General features: G+C 42.5%; 1 protein-coding gene across 2 annotated transcripts in view; it reads right to left on the reverse strand.

Annotated features, from left to right (window-relative positions):
* itsn2b (intersectin 2b) overlaps positions 1-15,591 on the reverse strand; it is a 44,150-nt gene that overhangs the window by 14,741 nt on the left and 13,818 nt on the right. For both annotated transcript variants that reach the window (XM_049594240.1, XM_049594233.1), the window contains exons 7-25: positions 14,728-14,830; positions 14,423-14,559; positions 13,061-13,124; positions 12,138-12,275; positions 11,869-11,957; positions 8,926-9,188; positions 8,682-8,831; positions 8,365-8,505; positions 7,198-7,285; positions 6,750-6,889; positions 5,357-5,538; positions 4,391-5,229; positions 4,151-4,272; positions 3,758-4,021; positions 3,448-3,644; positions 870-925; positions 510-676; positions 391-421; positions 166-287 (exon numbers count right to left, since the gene is read on the reverse strand). In XM_049594240.1, the coding sequence (XP_049450197.1) occupies positions 166-287; positions 391-421; positions 510-676; positions 870-925; positions 3,448-3,644; positions 3,758-4,021; positions 4,151-4,272; positions 4,391-5,229; positions 5,357-5,538; positions 6,750-6,889; positions 7,198-7,285; positions 8,365-8,505; positions 8,682-8,831; positions 8,926-9,188; positions 11,869-11,957; positions 12,138-12,275; positions 13,061-13,124; positions 14,423-14,559; positions 14,728-14,830 (3,293 nt within the window). The remainder of the gene's footprint in view (positions 1-165; positions 288-390; positions 422-509; positions 677-869; positions 926-3,447; positions 3,645-3,757; positions 4,022-4,150; positions 4,273-4,390; positions 5,230-5,356; positions 5,539-6,749; positions 6,890-7,197; positions 7,286-8,364; positions 8,506-8,681; positions 8,832-8,925; positions 9,189-11,868; positions 11,958-12,137; positions 12,276-13,060; positions 13,125-14,422; positions 14,560-14,727; positions 14,831-15,591) is intronic.

Here is a 15,591-nt window from a genome sequence, read left to right on the forward strand (position 1 = left end):
ACAATTATCTCCAAATCTTTGAACATGAAACTTCAGTGCAAGCCAAAAAGGTTGGGAACCACTGATCTAGCATAAAATGTCAAAAACTCCTGAGACCTTCTGTGGTTATCTGCTGTACAATAAGGACCCTCAGAAAACCACTGTGAAGAGCAGGTGATAACTGACCTGCAGTTCTCCGAGCCACCAGCCAGAGGCGTTCTTGCCAAGGACGAGGATGAGCTGACCATTTTCCAGATTCAGCTGTTCAGGGCCAGTAGAGGGGTGGGGCCTAATCACCTGGGCGATCTCTGCGAACACGAGACACAAATGCAACTTTGCTAAATGCAGCACCAGCTATTGTGTTTTTATGTGAGTCAGATATCAGATTAAAAAATAAGACAGTGAGCTTACCTGGCTTCTTCTTTCCAGCGATACTTGATGTCTGAAAAAATAGAATTACATCATCGTTACAACAAAAATACAAGGATACAGTTCTCCCCCGTTTATTGGTGTGCGTTGAGTGTCCTTACATCTGCCTCTTTAGGTTTGACGTAGTTGCTGGGGAAGACGCCCGTGCTGTTGCCTATAGAGCCGTGCCACCACTCTCCTTCTCTCTTGCTCACCAAAATCACGTCTCCCTCTTGAAAGGTCAGATCACCAGGCTCAGGAGACTCATAGGTGTACAGTGCTGTATACTCTGGAAGGAAAAGAACATATGAAGCAGTTTAGCTAAGGCTTCAGCCCATACAAGGCCATTTTGAAGGGGATTCAGATTTCACTGCAATCCTTAGACAGGACACATAGTTTAAGATAATACTAAGAGTAAATGTCATCTCTGTTACCTGAGCAACATCATAAAATGTTAAAATATGAGTGATGTTTTACTGTACCTTCAAGCTGCAGGCTGTCGCTAGACTCCGAAGCATCAGAAGGAGAGCTCTTCATGCTGTTTACAAAGAAAGACTAGATTACCATACTTATTCATGCATCCAACCATCCTCCAACACTCTTCTAGATCACAGAAGTATCAAAGCATTTTCCCCCACTGCGTCCTCCAGCTCGTCCTGGAGGGTGCAGGGCATTCTAAAGCAAAATGGGGGTATCGATCCCTGCTGCATGGTCTGAGTCTGTCCTGGGGTCTATGAGGTGGAATACCAGGTGTCATACTATCCAAACTGTAACTGACTCCTCTCAGTACAAAAGAGCAGAAGTTCTTCTCTGGGCTCCTCAACCTGCATTCTTAAGGTTCATAGCCAAACCTCATGATCAGAGCTGAGTGTCGGAGCGTGTACTTGACTGGACAGACAGGTAAGTCAGGTGCTTTACCTTCAGTCTCAGCTTCCTCTTCACCACAGCAGTCTGGTAAAAAGCCAGATGGAATCTTACTGTTTATATTTAATACTGCTGCTATTTTAAGTGTGTGCAACTGATTCTTCATGACAAATGGGCTAAGAAGTCATTTCTCTTGTAAATACCTGACATACCTGAGTAGTTACCTCACCTTTAGACTTGGGTACACTGACTGACACTTACTGTAGACATTATCATGTGGCTGATGCATATTTTCACTGATTTACCCGAAGATAAAAATGCAACCTAACAGCCATAAAATATGTTGGTAAGTAAAGTGGACAAAGTTTGGTGGTAGTGACACGTCTTTATCACAACCATCACCAAGTGACACTTTTGAGGAAGGCGGAAGTTTCCGCCAAAACATGTCAAGAAGCCTAAAAAGGTATGTAACACCTTAATACATGTCTGAGATTAAAGAACAACTAAAGTGATTATCAGAAACTGAAGACAGCGGCGTGTTGGTGGATTAGTGGCTACAGCAGGCGCCCCATCTACAAGGCTGTTGCTGCAGCGGCCTGGGTTCAACTCCAGCCTATGGCCCTTCGCTGCATTCACTCCCACCCCCTCTCTCCCCTTCACACTTGGCTGTCCTGTCAATTAAAGGCTAAAATGCTCCAAAAAAATATCTTGAAAAAAAAAGAAAAGAAATTGAAGACATAATGAACCGTTTTGACTCTGATGAAGACGCAGTTGGCGTTGAAACGTTAGTCATTAATAAATTCATCACAAGTGATCTGAGTGCTCCAGTGCTTTTCTTGTGGATTCCTCCACAGGGTTATTTTGATCTATATTGTCCTGTTCTGAGAAGCACCGACCTCCAATTGCGGAAGGGCTGAAGCGCAAGAGATTCCCTCTACTGTTGAACTAAAGTTTGGGATCATTTCAAGTTGAAACAAAAAAACAGTGTACATTGTGGCTTTTGTAAAACCAAACTAGCCCAACACAACAGCACGATTTCAGCGCTTCAGCATCTCAGCAGCAAGCACCCAGTCCATGGAGCAGACCCGACACAAGGTAGCGCTAACGTTAGCATTAATGTAAATAAATATGATTGCTAGTTGAGATAAAGGCCCCTGGTGGGGGGGCTTGTGCTGACTGAATTTGAGTTGCTACAGTATCTCACTGAAGGTCTGCCTCAAGAGCTGGCATCTGCTCTCCTCCTGGCAAAGTAGTCTCTGAGCAGGGAGAAGTGAGGCAACATGCCACACACACACACACACACACACACGCGCGCGCGCCTCATTTTCTCTTTTGTATAGTCACTAACGCCCACATTTTCAAAATGTGAGACACTTTAAGGAGTACTCTACCCACAAAACGACCTATTTTTTAATCAGTTACTCACCCTGTGTTTACCTTCAATTCACAAAGAAAGCATTTTTCTCGCATGACCTTACGCTGAACATAGAATCCAAAAAAGGCTAACATTCTTTGCAAGCTATTTAAAACACTTCTGCCGGCAAGCAGCACGCCCTGAGAGTGCCTGAGCACATGCGAGCATATGATGTCCGCTTGAAGAGTTCACCCCTTGGCGGTGCATGACCCTGTTTGTACTGACGTGTTTTAAATTGTCAAGTTTTAGTAAAAATGCATATGTTTGGAAAGTACTGTGCAAACAACTGGACAAAGAGACTTGGATGATACTGCATGAGTTGTGTGAGAGTTCGTAAACAGACGTTCTGATATAGTTTTGAACATGGTCCCTGATTATTTCAATTCATGAGGAATTTTCACCTTTTTGGATTCTTTATACAGGAGACGTATGCTAACAAAATTTTCTTCATGTATTCAAGGTAACACGCAATAAGTAATTAATATACAAATGGTCATTTTGTTGGTGAAGAATGTCTTTAATGTTTAGTCATCAACCTATGACTGCATCAGTGTGTGGTTCAGTCAAAAGTCAGTGGTGATATTTGCCAGCTAAACCAATAATTTGCCATCATGGCTTGTGTGAATTTGACATAACTAGTGAAGTCTCTAGAAAGGGCTCCAAGAGGAATTTAAAATTTGAAAATGTTGTAAAGTTGCTGTTTGTTTTAAAAAAGAGACAAAAATACTTTCCCCCCAACTAGTTTAATTATGGAGACCAAAGATGTGATAGTAAAGACTCACTCTGAACTCTCTTCTTCTCCCAGCAGTGTCACGTATGTTTTGGGGAACCAGCCCCGTTCATTGTTCAGCTCTCCCAGCCACCAGTTTTCCTGCTGCTCCAACACCTGAATGACATCATCCTTGTTGAAGTTCAGATGGTTATCTGTCTTTGCCGTCCATGAGCACAGGGCCTGGGCTAACAGATTACCCACCACCTTCTGTCAGAGAGAAAGACAGTACAGTGTGTCAGAGTGTTTCCACATGTCCAGACAATAATCCTCCACTTGGCGCAGCAGTAAAAGGACTTGTTGTATAGGTTGAAACCACTCACCTGTCCGTGTGTCTCAGAGGGTGCAGGGTGTGGAGAGTGCGTTGGCGTAAAGGCTGACTTTGTTCCTGATGCCTTGACAGCCTCGAGAGCATTGGAGAGCTGTGACTGAAGCGCCATTTTAGGAGCAGCAGCAGCAGCGGCAGGAGTGTTATTAGCCGTGTCTGATGGAGCCAATCTCTCGACGTAGCTCTCTGGGATCCAGCCCATCTTCCCCTGTCTGCTGCCGTACAACCAACCCTCCTCCCGCTCTGTTGTCTCATCAACCTGGCAGGAGCAGACAGGAGAGTTTGAGAAAGACAAAGAGGAACAGAATTATATGCCTATACGGAGAAAGGTATTCTTCTCAGTGAGATCTTTTGTCAAGCCCTCATGAGACATCATATTCAGTCTCACCTCGATGATATCATCTGCTTCAAAGTCAAGCTCTTCATTGTTTCGGGCAGTGAACGGGTAGAGAGCTTTGAAGGATGTGAGTGCTGCTGACTTCCTGTGTTGTCTGGCCCTGGGTTGCCCACCTACAGGAGAACATCAGGATCTGAGCTGAGTTTCAATAGTGTTTTTAATACAAACTGAAGACAGGAAGAGAGATGACAGAGAAGCAAAGGAAAATAATAAAAGATGTTTGTGTCTCACCCTTCCTCTCCTCCAGTCCTTTCAGAAGAGCCGTCAGCTTCTCCTGAATATCAACCTTCCCTCCTCCACCTGGCTGCTGCTGCTGCTGACGAGGTGCCTCCACCTTCCTCTTTCTCGCCTCCTCGGCTTTCCTCCTTTCCTCTTCCTCCTCTTTTCTCTTCCTCTCCTCCTCCGCCCTCTTTCTTTCCTCCTCACGCTGCCTCCTCTCCTCGTCCTGCTGCTGCTGGACCCTCCTCCTTTCTTCATCCCTCCTTCTCCTCTCCTCCTCCTCTCTCTTCTTTCTCTCCTCCTCCTCTCGCTTTCTTCTCTCCTCCGCATCTCGGACGGCGGCCATGGCTGCCCTCTGTCTCCTCTTCTCCTCCTCCTCCTTCTCTCTTTGACGCTCCAACTCTCTCCGCTCCTCCTCTAACCTCTTCTTCTCCTCCTCCCTCTTGCGCCGGTCCTCCTCTTCTTTCCGTCTCTTCTCCTCTTTCCTCCTCTCTTCCTCCAGTTTCCTCCTTTCTTCCTCTAGCTGCCTCCTCTCCTCCTCCAGCTGCCTCCTCTCCTCCTCCTGCCGCCTCCTCTCCTCCTCCTGCCTTCGTCTCTCTGCTTGCTTCTGCCGCTCCTCTTCCTCTCTTCTCTTCCTCTCCTCTGCCTCTCTTCTCTTCCGCTCTGCCTCCTCCTTTGCTCTGAGTTCTCGTTCAGCCTCCTCCTTGGCAGCCTGGATGAGGGCCAGTCTCTCCCTCTCCTCCTCCTCCCTTTGTTTGGCCTCTTTCTCCTCCTGAAGTCTCCTCAGACGCTCCTCTTCGTCCCTCTTCAGCTTCTCCTGCCATTGGCGTTCTTTTTCCATCTTAATACGCCTGTGAGTGAGACATTGTTTTAAAGTTTGTATGTTGAGGTGAAGGAATGGACATTTTAGAGTAGCTAGAGAAATCATATTTTTTGCTTTAATACATTTAATGATAAATCTGTGTGAAAGCAAAATACCTCTGAGCCTCTTCCTCCTCCCTCCGCCTTCTCTCCTCCTCCTGCCGTTTCCTTTCCGCTTCTCTCCTCTTCCTCTCCTCCTCCTCCTTTTTCTTTCGACTCAGCTCACGCCGCTTGTCCTCCTTGATGCTCTGTAGTTTTTCGAGAGCTGCCTGCTGTTTTCTCTGGCTCTCCCTCAGTTCCTGATGCACAAACACACAAAAAAACACACCTTACCGGCAGAACGAAAGATATATGACTGAATCAAAGAATGACCTGACTAGACAGACATGATGGGGGAAGGAATGAACACACATGACATGCACATACACACGGAGCATGCAAAAAGGTGCTTAAACATTGGGCAAGTTGAAGAAGGGTGACGTGAAAATAAAAAGAGAGATATGTCAACAGAGCTAAAACATCAAAGACACAAGATGTCAGAGTGATGGAGACATATGAGCCGGGCGATGAAAGATCAGGAAAAAAAAGGAGGAAAAAGACAACAAAGAGACCTAAAGCGAAAACCTTTAGTAGGTAGAAGAGGTTACGGAGGCAGGTCAGCAGACAGAAGACAGCCTGAAGCATAGTGTCCTCATCACCCACATACTGTAAAGTTAGGGACAAGGGATAAGAGATGGGTGAGAGGGGAAAGAGGGGAAATGGAGGAAAGTCATCCAGCATAGGAAAAGAAGAAAGAGAAGTGCATAAGAGCTAAATCAAAGTTACAGATAACAAAGGGGTGAAGTCAGTATCAGAAGGTTAGAAAGAAGGTTACGATGGAAAGGAATGACTGGAGGAGGAGGAGAGAAGAGGCACCAAGGGCCAAGCTGCTGTAGTTAGTACGAAATCAGTACAGCTTGGAAACAGGAATTGCACACTCCAAAAATGTGGAACATTTTTTAAAAACATTTTTTCACCTGCTCTTTAAATACAAAAAACCCCTAAATCTATTACACACACAAGTGCTTAAATTAGGTAAACAAGACATAAAAATGTAATGAGTTAAGTTTGTAAGGGAAACAACAGGAAAACATTCCAGTTCTGTATTAGAGCATCACATTTCGTCAATTTAACAAACACACTTCTGTTCATATAATGTACTACCATGGCACTGGGTAGAAGTCCATTTTCTGTCCTGCATCAAACTTTCAATCCAGTTATTTTTTCCATTTGTATTATTGACATTTATAATAAGAATGAGTCTGACTGATCGATGTGGCGATGATTTAGGAAACAAGTGCATAGGTGTAACCTCCAAACTGGGCTAGACGTTTAGATATGATTAAGATATAATGTCATATTATTTGAGACATTCTGAGAGACTCATTATGAATATTCTATGTGAACTGTCATTTTAATTGACACCATGTTAAAACTCATAACTCATGTTAACTATGCATTAAATTCTTACCTGCATATCACTGTTGTACTGGTCCATCTCAGACAGTTTGGCAGCAGTCTCTTTTTCCAGAGCTTCCAGCTGCTCTCGCAGTTTCACACATGTCGCTTTTTTCTCCGTGGCAGCTACCTTCATCGTCGACATGGTTGACACTAATAATACACAAAATACAGTTAAATAATCTACAATTCTTTCGAGTAAAATAAAAGTGGTTTTTTTCCCAGAAAAAAAGTGATTTACAAAGTGAAAATTTCTAGAACTGCATCCTTATTCATATGGTTTTCATTTCTTTGTTGCATTAAGATATTATTCCATATTTTTTATTAATATATATTCTGAATTAACTGTGCTATAACTATTCATTTTGCCCATTATTGTGTTCTCTTATCAAACATTCATTGAACAGTGCTGCTGGAAAATGTGGTTCTAAAACTCTGTCATTTCATCCATCAATACTAACCAGGCATGTTATTCAGTGACATGTTTCTGAGTTTCTCCGTCAGTCTCTTCTGCTCCGGAGTCAGCTGGGACAACTTCCTCTGGAACTCCTAAACAAGAGGAAATGCAGCAGAAACAACACAAATTGTGTTATGGAAGGAAAATATTTGGGAAAAGATTATATACATGTAGTGCTGCAGTGATGACTTTTTTTTTTTTTTTTGTAAAGCCACCCAAACGTTAACATCCCCCTTGTTTCCTCGTCAAAAAATCTATGGTATTTTCCACTGGAAAATTGCAATTATTGTAGAAAATAGGCTGTTTGATACCTACACGTTTTGTTCAGCAAGACATCTTCACAAATGAACACCTCTTTTACAATTTTTGAGGCATAAATTATATCGGCAGAAGTGAAAAGCTAACATACAGCTATAAACAAACTACACTGCAGTTACATCACGTCATCGTTGCAATCACAATAAAGCTGTAAAGCCATGTTTGCTATGATGATGTTCTGTACTCCCATTTAGACTCTTGTTAGCAATGATGTTTTTAAATACATATAAGAGCATATTTATTGACATAATATGTCATAGAAATCAACCCAATCATGTACCCATCACACATTAACTCAAACACTTGATCTAACACTATGAAATCTTGTTATATGTTAATGTTCTAGTTGTATTGTTGTTATTATTGCTGAAGCCACTTTGTCATGAATATGTTCTATTTTGTAATTGTGTAATTTCATACAATAGTGTCTTTTAGCAGATAAATTATTCTCTGTTTCCTGTCCAGTGACTAGAAATGAAAATTAGCTTACAGCTAACTCTGGTGCAACTAAGTAGCTGTGCACTGTCCCAGTTAAAATAAATAAATAAACAGAACGTGAACGTTTCTTGCATTTCATGTGCTGACCACAGACCTTATTTCAAAAATTTAACCAATATCCCATTCAACAAACCCAATTCTTCTTCTAGGCAAGGAAGACAGAAGTGCAAACATGCTGACTAATTTCTGGGTTTTAGGACTCATTTCCACAGCACTCTATTACATTGTCTCTCAAGAAAGAAATGAGCACATAAATCACAGCTAACACAAAACTGTTAGAACCATTAATAAATGTCATGAACAACTCAGACACACCCACACACCCACACACACACACACACACACACCCACACACCTCTAGCTGTTTCTGCAGGTTGTTAATGTCCTGCTGGCGTGTCTCTTTTCTTTGATTGGTCAGATCCAGCTCCGTCTTCTGATGCTTCTTCTTGTTCTGGAAGTCACGCAGCCGGTCTGAGATCTGACGATGCTTGTTACCCTGAGGTAGTGAAAAACAGAGAGAGAGAGGATGAACAAAACTTTATCAACTCCACTTAATGTGTTCATGAAGGTGAGAGACAGCTGGATAAAGAGAAGCACCCATGGTGAGGCTATAGTACGTCTACGTGTGATATGTTGCACCTAAATAAACCTATACGTCTCTCCACCACTCACCACAGCCTCCAGCTCCATCTCAAGACTCCTCTTCTTGGCTTTCAATTGGATGATCTCATCCTGCTCCTGCTCCTTTTTTATCTGGAGCTCTCCTCGCCGCCTCCTCTCCCACTCCTCCTTCCTCTGACGCTCGAGCTCCCGCTGTGCAGCCTGGAATGAACCCATACAGGACAATGAAGTGGAAAGAAACTCTTTGCTGTGACTATAAAGGAGGGACCATTTATATTTCTAAAAAGTCCCTCACCTCTTTCCTCTCGATCTCTCTCTGTCGCTCCTCCTCTTTCTGCCTTTCCAGCTCCCTCTGCCGCTCCAGCCTCCTCTCCTCCTCTTTCCTCCTCCTCTCCTCAGCCTCCCGAGCCTCCCTCTCTCTCCTCTCTCGCTCCTCTCTCTCCTTCTGAGCTTGACGCTCCCGCTCTTTCCTCTCCGCCTCCTGCAGCGCAAGTCGTCTTCTTTCCAGTTCTGCATTCCCACGCTCCAGGTTGGCTTTGAATTTATCCTCAAACGTCACTTAATAAGACAAATAAAGAGTTTCAATTAAGTTGTTGTATTTATAATGATGACTGGAAGTCAGGGTTGGGCGGATGTAAACATTTTCAAACCAGCTTGATATTGAGTGGTGTACCGAATGTTACCACCAAGGGTCACACTTGACTCAGCAGCCTCTCCCAAGTGGACTATTATGTCACCCTGTCCCAACAGCAAGTGAGCATCCAACTATTGTGACATAACATCAGAGCTCTCTGTCAACCTGAATCCATTAAATATCAACTTCTGTTACATCATGTGAACAAACCACATAAATAACAGCTGTGCACTTGTGCACTTCTCCCTCCAGACAGCTGTCAACATCCAACATGTTGTCATATTATTATTAACGCAATACAAATTGGATTTAGCACAGTGACGTCACCAGCACAGGTTACTGATGTCATGTACTTTTTAATTTGTCAGAACGTGTCATAATGACAAATGCCAGTTCAACTGGTTTATGTAAAGTCAAACCGGTTTAAGCTCACGTACCAGACCGGATATCAACTTATGGAACTTATTTTAATCTTAATAAGGTTTAAGCAGTAAATGTTTTAAATATGAACTCTCTTTTTAGTATCAAAATTGCTGATGTGCCTATTGGACGCTGCAGTGGTTACACAGACTTTGCCTTTTTTTTTAATGATCTATTTGACTAATTATTGATTGATTATTTGAACCTGTGTGCTTAAAAAAGGAGGTTGATGGACAGTTAAAACAGAAACATATATAAATATTAAACTGTATTTCAGCAAAACTGCCACTGACCAGTTACAGTGAGATTGTAATTGGTGTTTGGGAGATTTAGGGATTTTAAAATAGCTTTTCACTGTGAACCTAAAATTTAAAAACTCTTGATATAACTCTTAATACAAGCTGTTACAACTTGCGTCTGCGTAAGATGATGGTGTGTACAAACCCAACATAAAACTGTGCTGCCCTACACTCTGAGATATTTGGCTGCAGTTTAGGCCGCTGCAAGTGGCCATTCTGTATGTTTCAACAATATACAGTATCTCACATAAGTGAGTACACCCCTCCCGTTTAAGGAAATATTTTATTATCTCTTTTCATGGGACAACACTATAGAAATGACATTTTGATTTAACTTAAAGTAGTCAGGGTACAGCTTGTATAGTAGTATACATTTACCTTCCTCTGAAAATTACTCAAAACACAGCCATCAACATCTAAACAGCTGGCAACATAAGTGAGTACACCCCACAGTGAACATGTCCAAATTGTGCCTAAAGTGTCAATATTTTGAGTGCCAACCATTATTATCTAGCACTGCCTTAACCCTTTTGGGCATGGAATTCACCAGAGCTCACAGGTTGCTTCAGGAATCCTCTCCCACTCCTCCATGATGACATCATGGAGCAGATGGATGTGAAGACACCTTGCGCTACCCCACCTTCAGCTTGAGGATGGCCCACAGGTGCACAGGTGAGTTTAGGGCTGGATACATACTTGGCCAGTCCATCACCTTCACCTTCAGCTTCCTCAGCAAGGCGGTTGTCATCTTCTAGGTGTGTTCTGGGTCATTATCATGTTGGAAAACTTGATAATGAAAACTTGCAGCCCAGTTTCTGAAGAGGGGCGATCATGCTCTGCTTGGAATTCATGTTTCCCCAGCCCCAAACCATGATGCTGCCACCACTATACTTGACTGTAGGCAAGGGACAGTTGTCTTGGTGCTCTCTCAGCATGTGTGGCACCTTGGTGAAGAGCACCAAGACAGCTGTCCCTTGCCTATAGTCAAGTATAGTGGTGGCAGCATCATGGTTTGGGGCTGCATGAGTGCTGGTGGCTCTAGGGAGCTGGGTTCATTTAGGGAAACACGAATTCCAAGCAGAGCATGATCGCCCCTCTTCGGAAACTGAGCTGCAATACAGTTTTCCAACATGATAGTGACCCAAAACACACCTAGAAGATGACAACTGCCTTGCTGAGGAAGCTGAAGGTGAAGGTGATGGACTGGCCAAGTATGTATCCAGCCCTAAACTCACCTGTGCACCTGTGGGCCATCCTCAAGCTGAAGGTGGGGTAGTGCAAGGTGTCTTCACATCCATCTGCTCCATGATGTCATCATGGAGGAGTGGGAGAGGATTCCTGAAGCAACCTGTGAGCTCTGGTGAATTCCATGCCCAAAAGGGTTAAGGCAGTGCTAGATAATAATGGTTGGCGCACAAAATATTGACACTTTAGGCACAATTTGAACATGTTCACTGTGGGGGTACTCACTTATGTTGCCAGCTGTTTAGATGTTGATGATTGTGTTTTGAGTAATTTTCAGAGGAAGGTAAATCTATACTACTGTACAAGCTGTACACTGACTACTTTAAGTTAAATCAAAGTGTCATTTCTATAGTGTTGTCTCATGAAAAGATATAATGAAATATTTGCAAAAAATGGGAGGGGTATACTCACTTATGTGAGATACTGTATGTATGTTTATGCTATTAAATTATGACTTGTCAGTGTGAGTACAAAAATAAACAGCAAGTTTGACTGTAGACTTCGATCTTATCTGGTTGCTAGGTATTGTTGCAGCCTTACATTATTTTAATTATGAAGAACATAGAGAAGGACACTGAACATAATGCAGCAGTTAAACAAGGCTACACTGTGTGTTAGGTCTGGTAGTGTGAGTACTGACTGTTGGGTTTGTTTTTCTGTGGAGGCTCTACGTCAAAGTCTTCAGTCAGCGCTGCATAGAGAGAAGAGCTGGATCCATTCACTGCACTCCTGGAACACAGAATTAAAACAACTTGTTGGACTGCACACAATAAAAATATTACATTTACAATATGAAATAAACATCTATGTAGTCCATGATTCATGTACCTAGATGTTGGAAACACTTATATCTACTGTTCAGGGTGTTTGCCATGTTTTTCTTAAACTGTGCCATATGTGTGCACATACCTTTGTGAGGGTGGTACCAGTTCAGTTGGCAGTGTTAGCGGCAGTGGTTGCCCCATCTTTGCCATGTCCACAAGATGCATTGCCAGAATAAACTCCTCAGCTTTTAGCTTGCCGTCCTTATCCACATCAGCTAAAGTCCTGTGTGAGGGCCGCAAATTAAAGGGGCAAGGTTTATACATGATTTCATACTGACACTGCGATAGAATTAATTACAGGAAAGGAGGGTACTTAAAGACAACTAGGAAATATTTTGCACCACACAGAAGGTATTCAATATGGTTACAACCTTTGTTGTCAAATTTAATTTAGGCTGAGCTTGGTAGTTAAAGGGGAAATACACTCTTTTTCAAAATTTATAAAATTCCTATGGTCTAAGACAGTCATAAAAATATTAGTTAACGTGAACACCTCTTTCCCAAATCCAAAAACTAGAGTGCCTAAACTCAAATTTTTGATGTTATACGGTACAAAGTCTGGAGCTACTTCATGGGCAGCAAATTGGGAAAGACGTTGGCTAAATCACTGCCGCTCCATCCACAGTTTATCATAAACACTAGCAAAGCAATACAGTTAATAAAATAAGCACAGCAGAAACATCAGATAGGTCGGACAACTGTGTTTAATTATGTATCCTTAAACATCTGGGACCAGTTATAGGGATCATCAGCAATTTTTAACTCAGGAGTTAAAACCAAAAAAAAAAATCACAGCAGAGTTACACTATTATAATTTACAATAACCAAAGTTATTTCCTTGTATTTACTGATAATTGATACTCAGAGCAGCCTTGACAACCATCAATGGCCTACTGTCATACCAGCTACAGTGGAATGAAGTTTCTTTAGTCTGGCTACCAAACCCGACTTTTGGCTCTTGAACACAACACTGTAGCAATCATAAGACGTGTACAGACACATTCTTACCAGATGGAAGCCAGCTGTGTCTGAGTCAGCATCGTGGTCGCCATGGCACCTCTCACCTGCTGACCTGGCAACGAGAGTGACAAACATTAAAGCACCTGTACGGCATAGATGTGCAGGCGTGGTGGAGGAATGAAAAGGTCAAGGGTGTGTGTGTGTGTGTGTGTGTGTGTGTGTGTGTGTGTGTGTGTATGTAAGGACCTGTACAGTACATGGCAATTTACTCATTAAATTAAAATGTAGCAGGTGAACAAAGAGTCCCATGCATCATCACAGCTGGTTTCCAAGACTGCATCCACGTTCTCTTGATGTTAAATTAAAAGTGAGAAAAAAAAAAAAAAACTGATACTGAAATAGGAAACTAGAACCTTTTCAATCCTCATTCATTCACTTAGATATAAGAGATGATTATCAAAGGACTGTGACAGTGTGAACAACAGCTTAACAGGTGAAGATTTCTTTTACAGACAGTGCTTGTCCATATGCTACAATCCACAAAGAGATTGAGCCAAGAGCTAAAAGATATATAGAATATAATTTATTGAACATCTTGGACTAGGGCTGAGCAATATATCCACTTCATATTAACACTATCTTAGATTTTAGATATCGTAATATTGTAGATGTTGCCCTCTCCTGGTTTTAAAGGCTGCATTACAGTAAGTGATGCAATTTTCTGAACTTATCAAACTGTTCTGGCTGCTCTATTGTTTGCCTTTACACATTCAGTCATTATATCCACATTAGGGATGATTAGTCATCAAAAATCTCATTGTGTAAATATTTTGCGAAAGCACCTATACTCAACCCTAAAATATTGTTGCAATAACGATAAAGATATTTGGTTAAAACTATTGTGATATTTCATTTTTCTCCATATCTCCTAGACCTCTGTTGAACCGCACATAATGTGCAAAGTCATACTGTGAGGTAATCATCTGCAAGTGTGGCTGAAGTGAGTAAGTATATGTGTGTGCACCCATCATGGCCATTTCATAAGAACAGGTCCAGCAAGGCCTGCAGAAACACAACGAAAAAGGCAGATACATACTTGGCTGAGAGTGCGTGTGTGTGTGTGTGTGTGTTGGTGTTGAGAAACTGCTGCTGCTGTGACTGAACACACCCACAGCTGCCGCAGACACAGCCTTTACTTCCTTAGAGGTAGTTAAGGCTTGACACACAGAAAAAAAAGGGAGGCAACTGTTGTGAAATCATCACTGACTGTTGTTCAACATGAACATCCACGCCTGCATTCCAGGCACAGTTTGGTTTTGGATGACCACTACGCTGTTCACATACAGTACACACACACACACACACACACACACACACACACACACACACACTCACACATACACTTCGTACCAGTGAGGTATCCTGTCATTTGTTTATCCAAGCCGTTGAACTGCTGTCTGTACTTGAGTCTGGAGGCATGTGGCACAGCCCAGTCGCTGGGAACAGCAGCCATGGGGGACATCACAGAGGGGGACGAGGAAGCAGAGCTGAAAGACAAAACTATGAGCTGAATGCACCAAACTTCAGGGGGTCCAATGTGTTTTTGATACACTTCAAAGAGACGGACAAGATTAATGAGGCACTGATTGTGCAAAAAGGGAAGCTGCTTAGTGCTTCCAAATTTCTGTGTGTGGTTTTTTTTTTGCGTTTGTTACCTGATAGATCCCAGGTCCAGCAGCGATGAGGCTTTGTTCATACTAGCAGGAGAAGCGGAGCGTCCAAGCGGAGAGGAGTAGGGGGATGCAGAGAGAGGTTGGCCTGAAAACACACAGCACACATATCCATCAAATACTTTCATATAATTATCTGCATCACTATGATAACCTCATCAACCTTAACCATAAAATCTTGATGCCGTTCACCCTAACACACAGACTTCTGTTAGGAGTCCTACAGTGGGTCAGTGATACACTGTCATCCAGCCCAGCTTGCCAACGACAGGGTAGGTGTTTGTATGGAGATGAGACAAAGAGATCTGACTCTGCAGAACCCTCTTTTTCCCTTCAGAAATATTTTATAATCTGTGCTCTGCTGCAAACATAGACAATTTTTACTCTCAAAGCATGACATTGTGAGAAAGTGATAATCAAAGGACAGATTTGTGTATTTAAAGGGCTACTTTGCCAACTCTCAGTTAGCTTTGTATCATAACATTGTGGGTAGTATGTGTAAAAAAACCTATGTTAACCTGCCCTCCATCTTATCAGCGCCCAGATCTCCCTGCTTATTTGCAAGTGATGCATTTGGCGTCATGCTGCGTATTTTTGCTGGCTCTAGGGCTGTTGCTTGAACTAAAGATTGTAATCACCCCCCCTCTCTCTCTCAAACTCTGATGAAACAGTAAAACTAGGCAGTGCTGATCAAATATTAAGCACAATTCTGTTGCTATGTTGCTTATTTCTCACTTTAAATGTTTTCAGAAACATATTTTAGCTTAGTGTTTGACTGTAACATGAGATTGTTTGCGACCAGCTGCCTGCCATATTGTTTTTGAACAGGCACTCACCAGCAGGAGTGTT

The sequence above is a fragment of the Epinephelus fuscoguttatus genome, linkage group LG2 (genome assembly GCF_011397635.1).
Source record: "Epinephelus fuscoguttatus linkage group LG2, E.fuscoguttatus.final_Chr_v1".
Taxonomy (NCBI): domain Eukaryota; kingdom Metazoa; phylum Chordata; class Actinopteri; order Perciformes; family Serranidae; genus Epinephelus; species Epinephelus fuscoguttatus.